This window comes from Denticeps clupeoides, chromosome 2, assembly GCF_900700375.1.
Source record: "Denticeps clupeoides chromosome 2, fDenClu1.1, whole genome shotgun sequence".
Lineage (NCBI taxonomy): Eukaryota > Metazoa > Chordata > Actinopteri > Clupeiformes > Denticipitidae > Denticeps > Denticeps clupeoides.
In genome coordinates, this window is record NC_041708.1 from 21,677,844 (window position 1) to 21,691,921 (window position 14,078).

Here is a 14,078-nt window from a genome sequence, read left to right on the forward strand (position 1 = left end):
TCTGAAGAATGGTAGATTAGAATATTTAAAATGTTTTTGTATTGTGAGATGAACATTCCATGGTACTTTCTTATTCACTCAGTCATTGTGCTCTTTGTAAGATTATTAAGTTAATTTACCTGAAAGGGTTGAGCACTGTTGAGAAAGAGCGTCTTCCTGTGCCATAGGTTGCCTTGGTCACCATATCGTACCCAAAGCATATGGCCCCTCCCATTGCTCTTGGTGCGCATGTAGACGGCTAGCCGGAAGACATGCTGGCCGTACATGTGATAGTGGAATCGAAAAACACAGGAGGAACTAGACTGGTGCTCATCCCGCCAGATGCTGGGCTTGAAAGGCTGACTGACAAGCACAGCTGTGTCTTTGAACTCCTGTGGAGCGGAGGATTCAATGTAAAGATAGTGACCATTGGCATTGGCGAGAGTATGGTCTGCCCAGGGGCCGGTGGTCTCAGTTGGTGTGGGCCCCTGCACTCTCATCCAGTTAAAGACATCCCCCTCAGTGTCCTGAGACCAGGTACACAAGTCCTGCTCAAAGTCACACATTAAATCCGGAGCTAAAGAGATAGAAGGAAGAGGATCAGAGAGACATTAGGCAAATGGTCTAATATTAATTGGTTAAACCAACCAGCAGACACTCACAACAGCTCTCCTCATCTGTTCCATCACCACAGTCATCCACAAGGTCGCAGAGCAGCAGGCGATTGATGCAGGCCCGTGTAAAGCCACAGTGGAACTGCTCAGCTGGGCACTCTACCGCCGGCTGGGGCAAGGAACAGTTGTGGAAGACTAAATCATCAATGGCGGACATGCCATCATACATGCCCAAACTGAGCTTGGTTAATGAGAACTGGAAAGGCTTTAACTGGCGACCCAGCTGGACAGTCACTGGATGCCACTGGTTGCCTTGGTGATAGAGCGTACGCCAGAGAATAGTGACACTGTCTTCTCCTTCAATAAGAAGGTGCATGTCTGCAGCACCAACCTTATTACCAGAACTGAAGTACCTAAGAGAAGGTAGTGAAATAAGACAAATGTTCATTGAAAAGAGATGTGGTCTGTAAATTAACCTATGAATTACAGTTGTAAGGATTTGTTTGTAATGCAATGTAGTTGATGAGACTGGACCCATATTTGCTAATGCAATCTTGAATATATTGGAACTTATGGTGATTTATGTTATGTCTGCTGATTACCAAAAAGTTGCATTTAGAGCCTTGACTTGGATTCAAAATAGCAACATTAATGAAAGAGACAGTCTGGAAATCTCACCAAAAGGTCATGATACATCCTGATGCTGCTTGGCTGAATTTTGGACCCCGAAGAAAAGCCTTTTGGGAAAAGCTGCTACTGTTTTTCTGAAGGAACATGAAATGACCTGTCCAAACAGGTGACTGGTCAATGTGGGACAAAATACAAACAAAGAAAATTGACCAAGCATGGATATTTGTATCACTTACCATCACTTGTGTTGGTGGTATGGTCTCGAGGTGGAGCTTGGTGTTGATGCTGTGCAGTCAATCCGGTAAATGAACTTCTGACCCAGTCGAAACCATCTCCAGGAACAAACTCAAACAAGCCACATGAGCCATCCTCAAAATCACACTGGGATGCTGCATGAAAACAAGACAGAATATTTTTACAACAGTGTATATATATATATATAGATCATTGTAAAAAGTATTTGTGAGTTGTATAGTAATGTACATTCAGGGCCTGGGGTCTCTTGTTTAAGTGGTGCATGTGTTCATTTCTAGTTGTTTCTACATCATAAAGGAAGTGAAGTGATTGTCATTGTGAAGCACAATGAAATGTGTCCTCTGCTTTTAACCCATCACCCTTGATGAACCGTTGGCAGCAATGAAAGGCACCTTAGAGGCACCTTGGAGGCTCGGGATTCTAACCAGCAACCTTCCGATTATGGGTCCGCTTCCTTACAATCAATGTTTAGTTCATGTTAAACATTTCTCAGGACTAATTAATAGCAGGGTACATTGGGGTAATATATCTGCATAGATATTGTTTTTTTTTTTTTACAATGGGATATAATTGCATTTCTAATAAAGCTTCATATATAGATATAATATTTATTTTCTTCTACCCTAACCTTATTAAGACCTAAAATAAAGGCTTATTAAGAGAAGTTAATGATATGTATTGACAAACATTGTTATAAGACATAGAAATAAATTCTCTATGCACTATTCACAACTAATTTCTTAAATAACTTCTATCTTAAATGATACTTTAAGATATTTAGTTCCAGAAGCATATCCTAATCTGAAATCAATGAAACATCTAGACTGTCTTGTTCACAAAATGAATAAATCTCATGAATTTGGAAACAACTGGTTGTAACTTGCATAATTTGGGTTTATGAACCAGACAATTATGTTTTTTGTGCAAAAGCAACATTCTGTAACTTTGACTGTTGAAGTGAAAGTGAAGTGATTGTCATTGTGATACACTGCAGCACGGCACACGGTGACACAACGAAATGTGTCCTCTGCTTTTAAACCTCACCCTTGGTGAGCAGTGGGCAGCCATGACAGGTGCCCGGGGAGCAGTGTTTGGGGACGGTACTTTGCTCAGTGGCACCTTGGCGGATCTGGATTCGAACCAGCAACCTTCTGATTATGGGGTTGCTTCCTTAACCGCTATGCCACCACTGCCCCCTATCACTTATATCATTCTTTCAGTCAAAGTATATCAGCAAATGAAAATGAAATGAGACTCACGGCAGTTGTCCTCGTCCTCCCCTTCTGGACAGTCCAGGGTAAAGTCACACACTCTCTTGCTTTCAACACACTCTCCATTTGCACAGCAGAAAGAGGAGAGGAGATGTTCTTGGTCTGAAACGAAACCCACAAACAATTGGCTCTGTTCAGCTGCTTGGAAAATCATTTGAGGAGGTTCACTCACTTCAAATAAGTACATTATGTATATAATGGCAGTGGAATGGAATACAGTGTATACACTCATATTTCAATTTAAAAAACAACATATACAACATGTAATGTATCTAATCTAATGTAATGATGTAAGTGTGACATTTTACTCATTTTGAAATATTTGGGAACCAACTGTAAGTGGTATTGAAAACAAACAGCTGAATGACAAAATGTTGTAACTAAATTGTTACAGTGATTGTCATTGTGAAATACAGCAGCACAGCACACGGTGCACACATAAAAGCAGTGTGCAGGGACGGTTCCTTGCTGAAGCGCACCTCAGTGGCACCTGGGTTGTAGGGATTTGAACCCTGCCAGTTCAATGAGTCTGCTTCCTTAACCACTAGGCCAACCACTGCCCCAAACATGACTAGTAACTAAGGGAGGCAGAGGTTCACCAAATGGCGATATTCTGCATCTATAAATGCTCAAAAGCTGCAAAAATGTAAAATATATGCAGAAATGTATATATGATGAACTGACCCTCTTACCTGTGAGAGTGTCACAGCCTTGGCTAAATGACAGGTCATCAATGGCCAGAGACTGTAAATGGTCAGTATTGCTGAAGATTTGTCCCCTAATGATCACCTGATCCCAGGTTTTTGGAAAAGAAAAATTTTAATATCATCTCATGTCAGGTGCAAATGTTTTAGGCCAACTAGATCTATTTAGTATGAAATTATGTCTTTCTAAAGGAAGAAAAACCTTCTAAACATTTTAGAAAAATGCCCTGAAATCTTTTTAAAATTGCCCTTTTTGTCAGGATTGCCTGCAGCTGGCCTCCACACCTGACTTTAATCCTGACGCCCCATAAATGCCGGAAGTTTCCGCCCGTTCGGGGTCGCTGGCATTTTCGTGAACTCTATGCACGAACTTGACCTTGTTTAGTTTTATGTGTTTTGAGTTCTGGCAATCGCCACACGCCTACGGGTTTGTTTCAGTTCTTGATTTATGTTAAACTGTTTTTGGCCATCTCGCCATTGTTTATTTGTATTTCTTTGTTTATTGTATAATAAAACCCCTTCCCAGTATATCAGACCTCTGCGCTTCCTTCCCCCGTAAGTCCGTAGTCGTGACAGAATGCCAGCGACCCACCCAAAAGCGCAGAGGTGGAAAGCAGAGGAGAAGAAACGCCGCGAAGGACGCAGCCCGGCGCGGCGAACGCGGACGGCAGGGGAGAGACGCGCCGCCCGTTCTGGTGGAGCGTTTTCTCCCCGAGAAGCCGTGGTACGCGGCGCCGCGTGATGACGTCACCCCCGGGAAACTCCGCGAAACCCGGAAGCGACAACGTCGGCGGGTGAGTGGGCGGAGCGAGGACGTTGGCGTCGGCAGCAGCGAGGAAGTGACGTGGGCAGCGAGCGCAGAAGATGCGACCCCCACGATCTTCGCCATGTCGAGCCAAGAAATCTGCGCTCTGCTGGCAAGGCTCCCCGTGGACTGGGACGACACGGACGACGACGAGAGCACGGGAGACGAGAGTTGGGCTCCGCCCATCGCACCAGTCTGCGATCGTCGCAAGGTCCGTGGGGACCCACGTCACTTCCAGGGGGGTGAGAAGCGGCAACAACAACGGCGGCGTTCCTCCAGCGAGGAGGTGGGCAGCCTCCAGCCCGAATGGCCAGAGTACTGCCCATGGGAGCTTATCGCGCCATGGGTCCAGGATGTCCGCAGGGTGGACGACCCTTGGAGTCACCGGTGGGAGGACACGGATGACGAAAGCGATGATGACGTGGATTTTCGGTGGGCGGTCGGTGCCGGGATGGCTCCGCCCAGCGTGCGCGTCCGAGATCATCGCGGCGTCCGTGATGACCCATGTGACTTCCGGGGGTACGAGGTTGACACGGACGACGACCAGGATGACGCCGTTTGGGCAGGCGGTGCCGGGATGGCTCCGCCCATCGCGCCCATCCAGGAGCGTCACGAGGTCCGTGGAGACCCACGTCCCTCCCAGCAGTGTGAGGAAAGCTGGTGGAAGAGGGCGACGGGAGGTCGCCAGCCAGCAACTGCGCTGCCGGGACTGCCTCGCAGGGAATCCTCCATTCCTGCTCCAGTCGCCGACCCGCCTTCCCTCTGCCCGGACGTTCCCCAGCAAAATGGCAGCGCAGCACCAGCGTCCACACCTGCTGGAGAAGACGTCCACCCCCCTCCACACCACACACCTACCACCATCTCCAGCGACGTGCCCAGCCCCGTGTGGGACCGCCCAATTGTCCCGGGACCCTTCAGTGGGGCAGCAGACACAGACGAGATCACTACCATCCTCACGTGTCTGACTGGATCAGCATGGGGCTGGAGCACAACCCTCTGGCAGCAGGGAGAGACAGACAGGAGTTTTCGGGACTTCCAACAGAGACTGAGGGCGGAGTTTGATCGGCCTGAGCCAGGGATCGAACTCTGCCCCTCCACCACATCCAGTGCCAGTCAGGATCCGGGGCAAGAAGACCCAGCACTGGTGGGCGACGAGAAGGTCGCTCCTCCCGAGATCCTGGCTGTGCCCCCTGAGGAGGTCCCGGAGAGCCCAGAGAGGGAGCCAGACGACCCTCTCTTCTGTCTGTCTCTGTCTGTGTGTGTCTGTGTGGCATATGTGTCCGTATGTCGCCCCCACTTCCCCTCTTTGTGTCCACCAGATGGCGACCCAGCCGCGGAGCTGAACCCCAGGGAGGAGGTTCCTGACCCGAATGTGCTGGTCCAAGGCGAGGTGGACAAGCCCCAAGGTACCCCTAAGTCCAGCCGGGGGGGGTGCTCCCCCAAAGAATTTTTTGGGGGGGGTGCAGTTCGGGTTGGGGACTCCTCCTGAGGGGAGGGGAGGTGGGGAAGCGATGGAGCTGGGTCCTCCGGTAGCCAGTGAGGAGGGCGGGGCAGGCATGGGCCTGCGTCTGCCTCCAGAGGGGTGGAGCGCCATAGAGCCCCCGGGTAGGCATGAGGACCCAGCTGGGACAGGCAGGAAGAGGGCCTGCTTGTCCCAACGGACGCAGAAGGGGCTAGCCGGATGGTCTGGCAATGCCCCCCCCTTGGCACCAGGGCCGTGCAGCGAGAGGGGCTGCATAGTCCCAGAAGGCACCAGCCTGGGGTGCCTGGAACAGTCGCCGGAGGCTCTGGGACAATCTCCCTGCGCGGTGCAGGGGGTGACACAAGATGTGTCAGAGGGGACATGTGGAGACAGGGCCCACACGTACCCAGATGGATCGGCCCTGATTATTGTGTGCAGGTACGGGAGTCCGGGGCCGTCATGCGGGACCACGCCGGGGAGCCAGGCCGAGGGTCCGGGGCCGCCATGCGGGGACCACGCCGGGGAGCCAGGCCGAGGGTCCGGGGCGCCAAGCGGGACCACGCCGGGGAGCCAGGCCGAGGGTCCGGGGCCGCCAAGCGGGACCACGCCGGGGAGCCAGGCCGAGGGTCGGGGCCGCCAAGCGGGACCACGCCGGGGAGCCAGGCCGAGGGTACGGGGCCGCAAGCGGGACCACGCCGGGGGAGCCAGGCCGAGGGTCCGGGGCCGCCAAAGCGGGACCACGCCGGGGAGCCAGGCGAGGGTCCGGGGGCCGCCAAGCGGGAACCACGCGGGGAGCCAGGCCGAGGGTCCGGGGCGCCAAGCGGGACCACGCCGGGAGCCAGGCCGAGGGTCCGCGGGCCGCCCAAGCGGGACCACGCCGGGGGGAGCCAGGCCGAGGGTCCGGGGCCGCCACGACTGACCACGCCGGGGAGCCAGGCGAGGGGTCCGGGGCCGCCACGCCTGACCACGCCGGGGAGCCAGCCCGAGGGTCCGGGGCCGCCACGCCCTGACCACGCCGGGGAGCCAGCCCGAGGGACCGGGGCCGCCACGCCTGACCACGCCGGGGAGCCAGCCCGAGGGACCGGGGCCGCCACGCCTGACCACGCCGGGGAGCCAGCCCGAGGGACCGGGGCCGCCACGCCTGACCACGCCGGGGAGCCAGCCCGAGGGACCGGGGCCGCCACGCCTGACCACGCCGGGGAGCCAGCCCGAGGGACCGGGGCCGCCACGCCTGACCACGCCGGGGAGCCAGCCCGAGGGACCGGGTCCTCCAAGGGGAGGATACAGCAGGGCAGGAGCCCTGTGGTTGCCGCCGTCCACCCCGCCGCCTCCACTGATGGTACTGTTGGGGCTCCGAGGACGTAGCCCTTGGAGGGGGGGGCTCTGTCAGGATTGCCTGCAGCTGGCCTCCACACCTGACTTTAATCCTGACGCCCCATAAATGCCGGAAGTTTCCGCCCGTTCGGGGTCGCTGGCATTTTCGTGAACTCTATGCACGAACTTGACCTTGTTTAGTTTTATGTGTTTTGAGTTCTGGCAATCGCCACACGCCTACGGGTTTGTTTCAGTTCTTGATTTATGTTAAACTGTTTTTGGCCATCTCGCCATTGTTTATTTGTATTTCTTTGTTTATTGTATAATAAAACCCCTTCCCAGTATGTCAGACCTCTGCGCTTCCTTCCCCCGTAAGTCCGTAGTCGTGACACTTTTACAGTCCTCTGTAAACAATGGAACAGTTAATGTTGGTAAAATGTGGATGTGTTTGCACAGAGCATTCTGTAGAAACACTTAAAAACAAGCAGGAGTAGATTTCTGCTCAACATTGCCCATCCCCCTTCAGTTTCTTAGATTGTCAATATATTAACCTTGCTTCACTCTACTATCAGCTGGGGGACTTTTTCCATGTGTCCAAAGTACAGTTTCTGTTTTCTCCCAAGCCATTTGTTTTATGACTGGTTACTGATAGAGGGGGATTTTTTTTTTTTCCTGAGTCTCTACATGGGACATTAGGGCATTGGGGGCTTTTGTGAAAAAAAATAAACAAGTTCCCCAGGCAGTTCCCCAATTAAATTCTTTAATTAAAGTAAACTGAATTTAGCATATGTTTTGTTTGATGGGTGGGAGTGGTTCTGGCATGATAAGAGATCCCAGACACCCTGTGTACAAGATGGGAAGGAGGGAGATAGATGAGGAGATTGGACAGGAGGGCATTTAAATCATTAATTACTACAGGCCTCTGCCATTTACACATACTTTATAAAAACATACAATAAGTTCACTTAATTGGTAGTGGAAATAATTACAAAACGTTCTGGGTGGGTAATTAGTTGCAGTTTAGAGTTGCAGTTTTTTGGCACGATCATAACCCTATTTCAACTACTTGCATTACAACTACAGTGACTTCTATAATACACAATATTTATTGAATGTTGATCACAGAACATGGTTCATACGATTTCATCCAGGAATAATGGAAATGTTACAGTTGTACTACAGACTGTTTTCTGTATATGCATAGCACTTAATAAAAGCTTTTGTGTTTATGCTGATTGTATGAACTCTCTCTCTGTCAGACATGCACAAACCTGAAATTCAGTATTGCTCTTCAGTGGGACTACAGTTTGTTGCCAAATGTCAGTGTCTGTACTTGGCATTTGAGTCGTCCACATGGCCACTTCCACATTCTTGCTGCCACTGTTTGACTGGATCAAAACCTGCAGCTCCCCAATCACTTTGCCAAAATGCCAGTAGAACTCTACCTTCACAAGGTGGAGAAAACATCTATGTTAATCTATGTCCTCCAACCTTTCCTTTAAAAATAATACCTATAGCAGGATGTATGGTCAGACTTTACCTTGCAGGAGTCTGACGGTAGAAACACAGGGCTGATCAAATCTGCTATGGCCTTCTCTCCATTGGGAGACCTCAGAGACAAGTAATGACCTAAAAGAAAGCCATATACAAACATACCAATAGAAAGTACTACAAGTCTATAGTTAAAGGAAACCCTAAACATATTAGTATATGTCCCAAACCTGTGTTTTTATAGCCCCTAATTTTAAATAAATTATAGTACTTTGTTAACCTGTTTCAATATTCTCTGTCCATTTATGGTCCTCTGTGAACAACTGATAGTTGATGTTGCGAAGATGTATGCTACACAGTAGTGTAGATTTACTGGAGTAGATTTCTGCTGAACATTGCCCATCCCCCTTAATTCTCTTTACTCCTCTATCGGCTGGGCAACTTTCCTCTATGTCCAAAGTACATTGGTTGGAAAAGGGCAGCAACAAGACCACTGTTATTGAACAGATTTAACCCCACCGACCTTACTTTCATTAATTTGATTATCATTAATCCCAACCATGAGGAAGTGGAGGGGAGTAAATCAGACAGCTCCAAACTTGAACTGTTTACCTGTTATACTCAATCAGTGTCCAACACTAAAATCTTCTCTGAGACCCACATAAGGTTTGATTAAAACTGATGCATCTCATTAAATACCACTCCACCTCAGAGAATGAAGAAGTACCTGTGAAGTTCCCCCTGGCATCAGCTTCAGGACCAGAGCTTGTCTGACCGGTTCCTCTGGACCATCCTCTGTCTTCATTTGGACCGTTGAAGAGACCACACAAACCCTCCTCAAAATCACACTGCAAACCTGCACAGACAAATTCAAATGAAGAGTTACTAAGAACATGCAAAATGGAGGACGTGCAAACACTCAACATGAGTTCAAAAGGGTGTCATTCAATAAAAAGAAATAAAAGTCAAAAACTACACATATGCAACTGAAAAAAAATAGTTTCCGCTACTGTAAAATGTCGATGAGGGTATTTTTTCAACATATTGCCAGTTAAGAACGCATGATGTTAAACACATAATTAGACTTTAATGAGGTGTGGATACTTTTAACTCTACCTATGGAAAACTACCTTTTTGTGATAATTATAATACAACCCAGTTAGAAGAGAAGATATGAGCTACAGTCACGGAAAAAATATTTGAACCCCTGCCTATTTTTTGTAAGTTTGCCCACTTATACAAATTTTAATGAATTAATTAAATATTTGATCCCGTTGCAAAATGTGCTTTATTACTTGATGGCAAAAGGTCAGATGTTTCTAGTAGGTTCTATAAGGTTTGCTTTTCTGATTTTTTGCAGAGGTGATTTTGTCACACTCTTCTTTGTAGATCCTGCATGTAACTTTGTTTTGTCTAACATGGGCAGTAGTGGTCTAGCAGGTAAGGAAACAGACCCATAACAATAAGGTTGCCTGAAAACTGCAAAGGTGCCACTGAGTGCCACTGAGCAAATCACCGTCCCCACACACTGCTCCCCAGGCACCTTTCATGGCTGATCACTAAGGATGATGGGTTAAACGAAGAGGACATTAGGGGCAGTGAGGGCCTAGTGGGTAAAGAAGCAGACCCACCAAACCACCAAAAGTGCCACTGAGCAAAGCACCGTCCCCACACTCCGCTCTCCGGGTGCATGGCTGCCCACTGCTCACCAAGGATGATGGGTTAACAGCTGAGGACACGCTGTGCTGTGCTGTGTTGTGTTTCACAATGACAATCACTTAACTTATGTGGCTGAAATTACAATTAAACTCAACTAGAACTTGAGAGCCTGTCCAAGTTAATAATGTTTTGTGGATGATATTTGCCAATTTGGACCTTTAACTCCCTCCACAATCTATAGGATTAAGGCGAGTTCCCAGGCCCGCCTCCAGATGGGCTGAGCCAGGACAGGGACAGCACTGCGCAGTGACTACTTCTAGGCTCTGTGATGCCTAGGTGCCCCTGGCACCAAATCGTAGTCGTGCATGGGTTCTAATAACCCACAGCAACTTCTCGTTCGCTGTGGGTGATTTGGAAACTTTATATGTCAGACATTATGCAGCATTAGGTGGGCGTGCATTGTGGATACAGTAATAGTTGCTTCCTTCTATGCTGCATTTTCTCCTTCTCCTTGTATGCATCTCTCTTTCTCACCAACCGTGGCATTACAAATAATTGCAGACAATCTCTTAAGAATAGCAAGCCACTATGACATATGCGCTATGTGCGGGATCTCAGGAGAATTATAGGAAGCGTGTGGGAAACTTGTCATAAATGAACCTGAACCACGCCCTGGTCCGACCAAGTGTCTTGATTTCATTTACTGATATGGACTCCAGTATTGCTCCATTAAGATGGTTTCAGACTGAACAGCATACAGTGAAGGCGACGTTGTTCAGAGAAGAAAGATGGCATGGTTAACGCCATCACTGGCATGTACCACCCTCACGACTCTGCAGAAGCTTGCGGCATGCCTACTTGAAGACCACACATTGCAGTCAAATTTGAATTCTGACCAGCTCTGCCAAGTTACACAATTTCAAAATGTCTAACAGTTAAGAATATTACTTAATAATTTACATAAGTAATAAAAGTAATCAAATGTACATTACTTTTATATTTTAATTGAAATAGTTGCACTGCTATTACATTTAAAATATAGTAACTTGTAATTGTAATTTCCAATTTTCAAAGTAATCTTGCAAACAATGGATGTACCTAATAAAGTGGTCGAGATTTTTTTTTTTTTTAACATAAAGCATGTCCTTTTAAAAAGTTTGAAGTTTTATATGAGACAGAGGTGCTTTGTGATCCAGGGCAAATTTATAATTTAGGTAAATAACCAATTTTATATACATAATATGTAAAAATTCTATTTTACCCCAAAAAATCATGAATTACAGTGTTGATAAGTTATTTCAGTTAAACTTCCTGACTGTTAGAGTGAAGCTCATTTGTACTCACATACTCCATGTTGGCTGCCACTGCATTGTCCTTTGCTGAAGTTGCACAGAAACTTATCTGAGACACATAATCCATCTAAGCACTCAAATTCTCCAGGGGAACATTGTCTACTGGCTTCACTCACCAGAGACCATGACAGAAAAAGAAGTGCCCACAAACACACCATCGAAAGACTTTTCTTAATGTGGTCACAAGAACTCTGCTTCCCACATGAAGATTAATGTCGCAATTATTCAATCAACTGAACTGTTTTAACTATAATTTAGTAATTATATAGAAAGAAAAACATGATGAATAAGAGTGCAGTGTGAAAGAGTGCTCTCTTCCTTTTACACCAATAAGCCATAAATGACTTTTATGGCTGTTACTCAACAGGTTGTATTCCGTTTTGTCTGTGCATGCTTGTGTGTTCTTCCTTAACAGCATTTAAAATGTAAGATAGTCCCTCAATTATTTCATGTGTTCTTTTGCAAACTAAATGTGTTGCAGCCCACACTGTAGTACGTACAGAACAACTGTACAGAGATAAATGAGGTCCCAATGCTGTGAGGTATGTAAGAGGGATTTCCAATGCATAATTATTCCTTTCTAATATATAAAACACCTTTATTTCAAACATCTAAAATTATAAGTACACCTACCTTGAAATTAGAATTAAAGGCAAGAGGGTCCCCATCAGGGACAAAAAATTTATCAATCAGAAAACATGAGCTTTACATGCAGTAAAGCACCAAGCATAATGCTTTCAAAAAGTTGGATCATAAACCAACGTGATCAAGGTGCCAGTCATTGATGACAGTCAATAATGCCATTTCTTGTCCTTACAGACCTTGCCACTAAGGGACGCCCTGCAATTTGACATTTGTTCATAATCTGCTCTTATATCTTAAATTATTGCCTTGTCTGGAATTCTGCCATTTTTAAATAAAAACTATTAAAAAACAAATGGATGGAACCTGTGGTGCTGCTATTTTTATTAAACGTACATAAACTTTCACAACCATTTAATTACATTTCACTTCAGCAACCAGTCATTTACTGTCACACCTCCAGCCTCACCTGCCTTGCTCCTACTCTCCAACCTACTGATTACTTACTAATCACAGCCAGCAAAATTGACCCTGATTGGCACAGACTAGTGTTGACCCACATGCCTCAGTAGAGACTTGTGCTCACTAGCACCTAGTTGATATTGTTTTTTTGTCCCTTATAAGGGGAAAAGAGGTCATCGCGTCACATGTTTTGTATTTGTCTCGAATACCTGTTTGTGCTTTCTGTATATCAAACCTTTTACTTTATATTTTGCACTTGGGTCGGAAGATTCAGCATGATGCTTACAAAATATGAAAGTGAAGTCATTATGAAACACTGCAGCGCAGCACATGGTGACACAATGAAATGTGTCCTCTGCTTTTAAGTGAAAGTGAAAAGTGAAAGTGAAGTGATTGTCACATGTGATACACAGCAGCACAGCACACAGTGAAATTTGTCCTCTGCATTTAACCCATCACCCTGAGTGAGCAGTGGGAAGCCATGACAGGCGCCCGGGGAGCAGTGTGTGGGGACGGTGCTTTGCTCAGTGGCACTTCAGTGGCACCTTGGAGGGTCGGGATTCAAACCGGCAACCTTCAGATTACGGGGCTGCTTCCTTAAATGCTAGGCCACTACATTTTTAATGGTTTATTTCTTTTATGTGTTTGGCCAGAGATTTTGCCATCTCTTCCGGTTAAGATGGACTGTTAATTATAGACAGAGATTTCGACCATGCAAATCTCAAGTCAGTTCTCCCAAAATTCCATCAACATGTGGACTTTGCGACACTCAATCCCGTCTACACTAATGTCGCCAGTGTGTACCGGGTGGAGCCCCGCCCCATGACTACAGAGGTACATGAGCTGCTCAAAGCCTCCGCCTTGAGGAAGGGTGACAAGGTGGCCAGAACACACGGACAGAAAATTCACAGCCACTGCCAGGACAGCGGTGACACGTAGCGCATGTGGCAGGGCATCCAGGTCATCACAAACTACAGGACCAAAATCTGTGCCTGTGATAGTGACCCCTCCCTACTAAATTTGCTCAATGACTTCTACGCATGATTCGACAAACAGAATGACGTGACTGCAAGGAAATCCAACCCTCCTTCTAGTGATCAGGTGCTGTGTCTCTAACCACAGCGTACGTGAGGAAAACTGTTTGCAGAGTTAACTCACCAAAGGCTGCTGGACCAGACAACCAGACAACATCCCTGGAAGATGCTCAGAGAATGTGCAGACCAGCTGGCAGATGTTCTCACTGACATTTCACTTAGCCCCGTCATTGTTCCAAACGTGTCTTTAGACCCCCACTATCATGCCTGTGCCTAAGAAGTCTTCAGTGTCGTGTCTCAGTGACTACCGTCCCGTTGTACTTACACCCATCATAATGAAGTGCTTTGAGAGGCTGATCATGAAACATGTAAAGACCCTGCTGCCCAATGAAAAGCTGCTAATGGTCATAGAAATGAAAAGTAAAGTAAAATATAAATCAATCGATGTCCTTCACAACCTTCAG

At 47.2% G+C, this 14,078-nt stretch overlaps 1 protein-coding gene across 1 annotated transcript in view; it reads right to left on the bottom strand.

The window, feature by feature from the left end:
• The window catches only part of malrd1 (MAM and LDL receptor class A domain containing 1), a 36,205-nt gene extending 24,543 nt beyond the window's left edge, over positions 1-11,662 (bottom strand). Inside the window, exons 1-11 of the mRNA XM_028961868.1 lie at positions 11,653-11,662; positions 11,501-11,563; positions 9,253-9,381; positions 8,575-8,663; positions 8,306-8,479; positions 3,415-3,538; positions 2,738-2,842; positions 1,460-1,612; positions 1,272-1,377; positions 642-1,006; positions 120-556 (exon numbers count right to left, since the gene is read on the bottom strand). Of these exons, the coding sequence (XP_028817701.1) occupies positions 120-556; positions 642-1,006; positions 1,272-1,377; positions 1,460-1,612; positions 2,738-2,842; positions 3,415-3,538; positions 8,306-8,479; positions 8,575-8,663; positions 9,253-9,381; positions 11,501-11,563; positions 11,653-11,662 (1,755 nt within the window). The remainder of the gene's footprint in view (positions 1-119; positions 557-641; positions 1,007-1,271; positions 1,378-1,459; positions 1,613-2,737; positions 2,843-3,414; positions 3,539-8,305; positions 8,480-8,574; positions 8,664-9,252; positions 9,382-11,500; positions 11,564-11,652) is intronic.
• Positions 11,663-14,078: the final 2,416 nt, after the last annotated feature.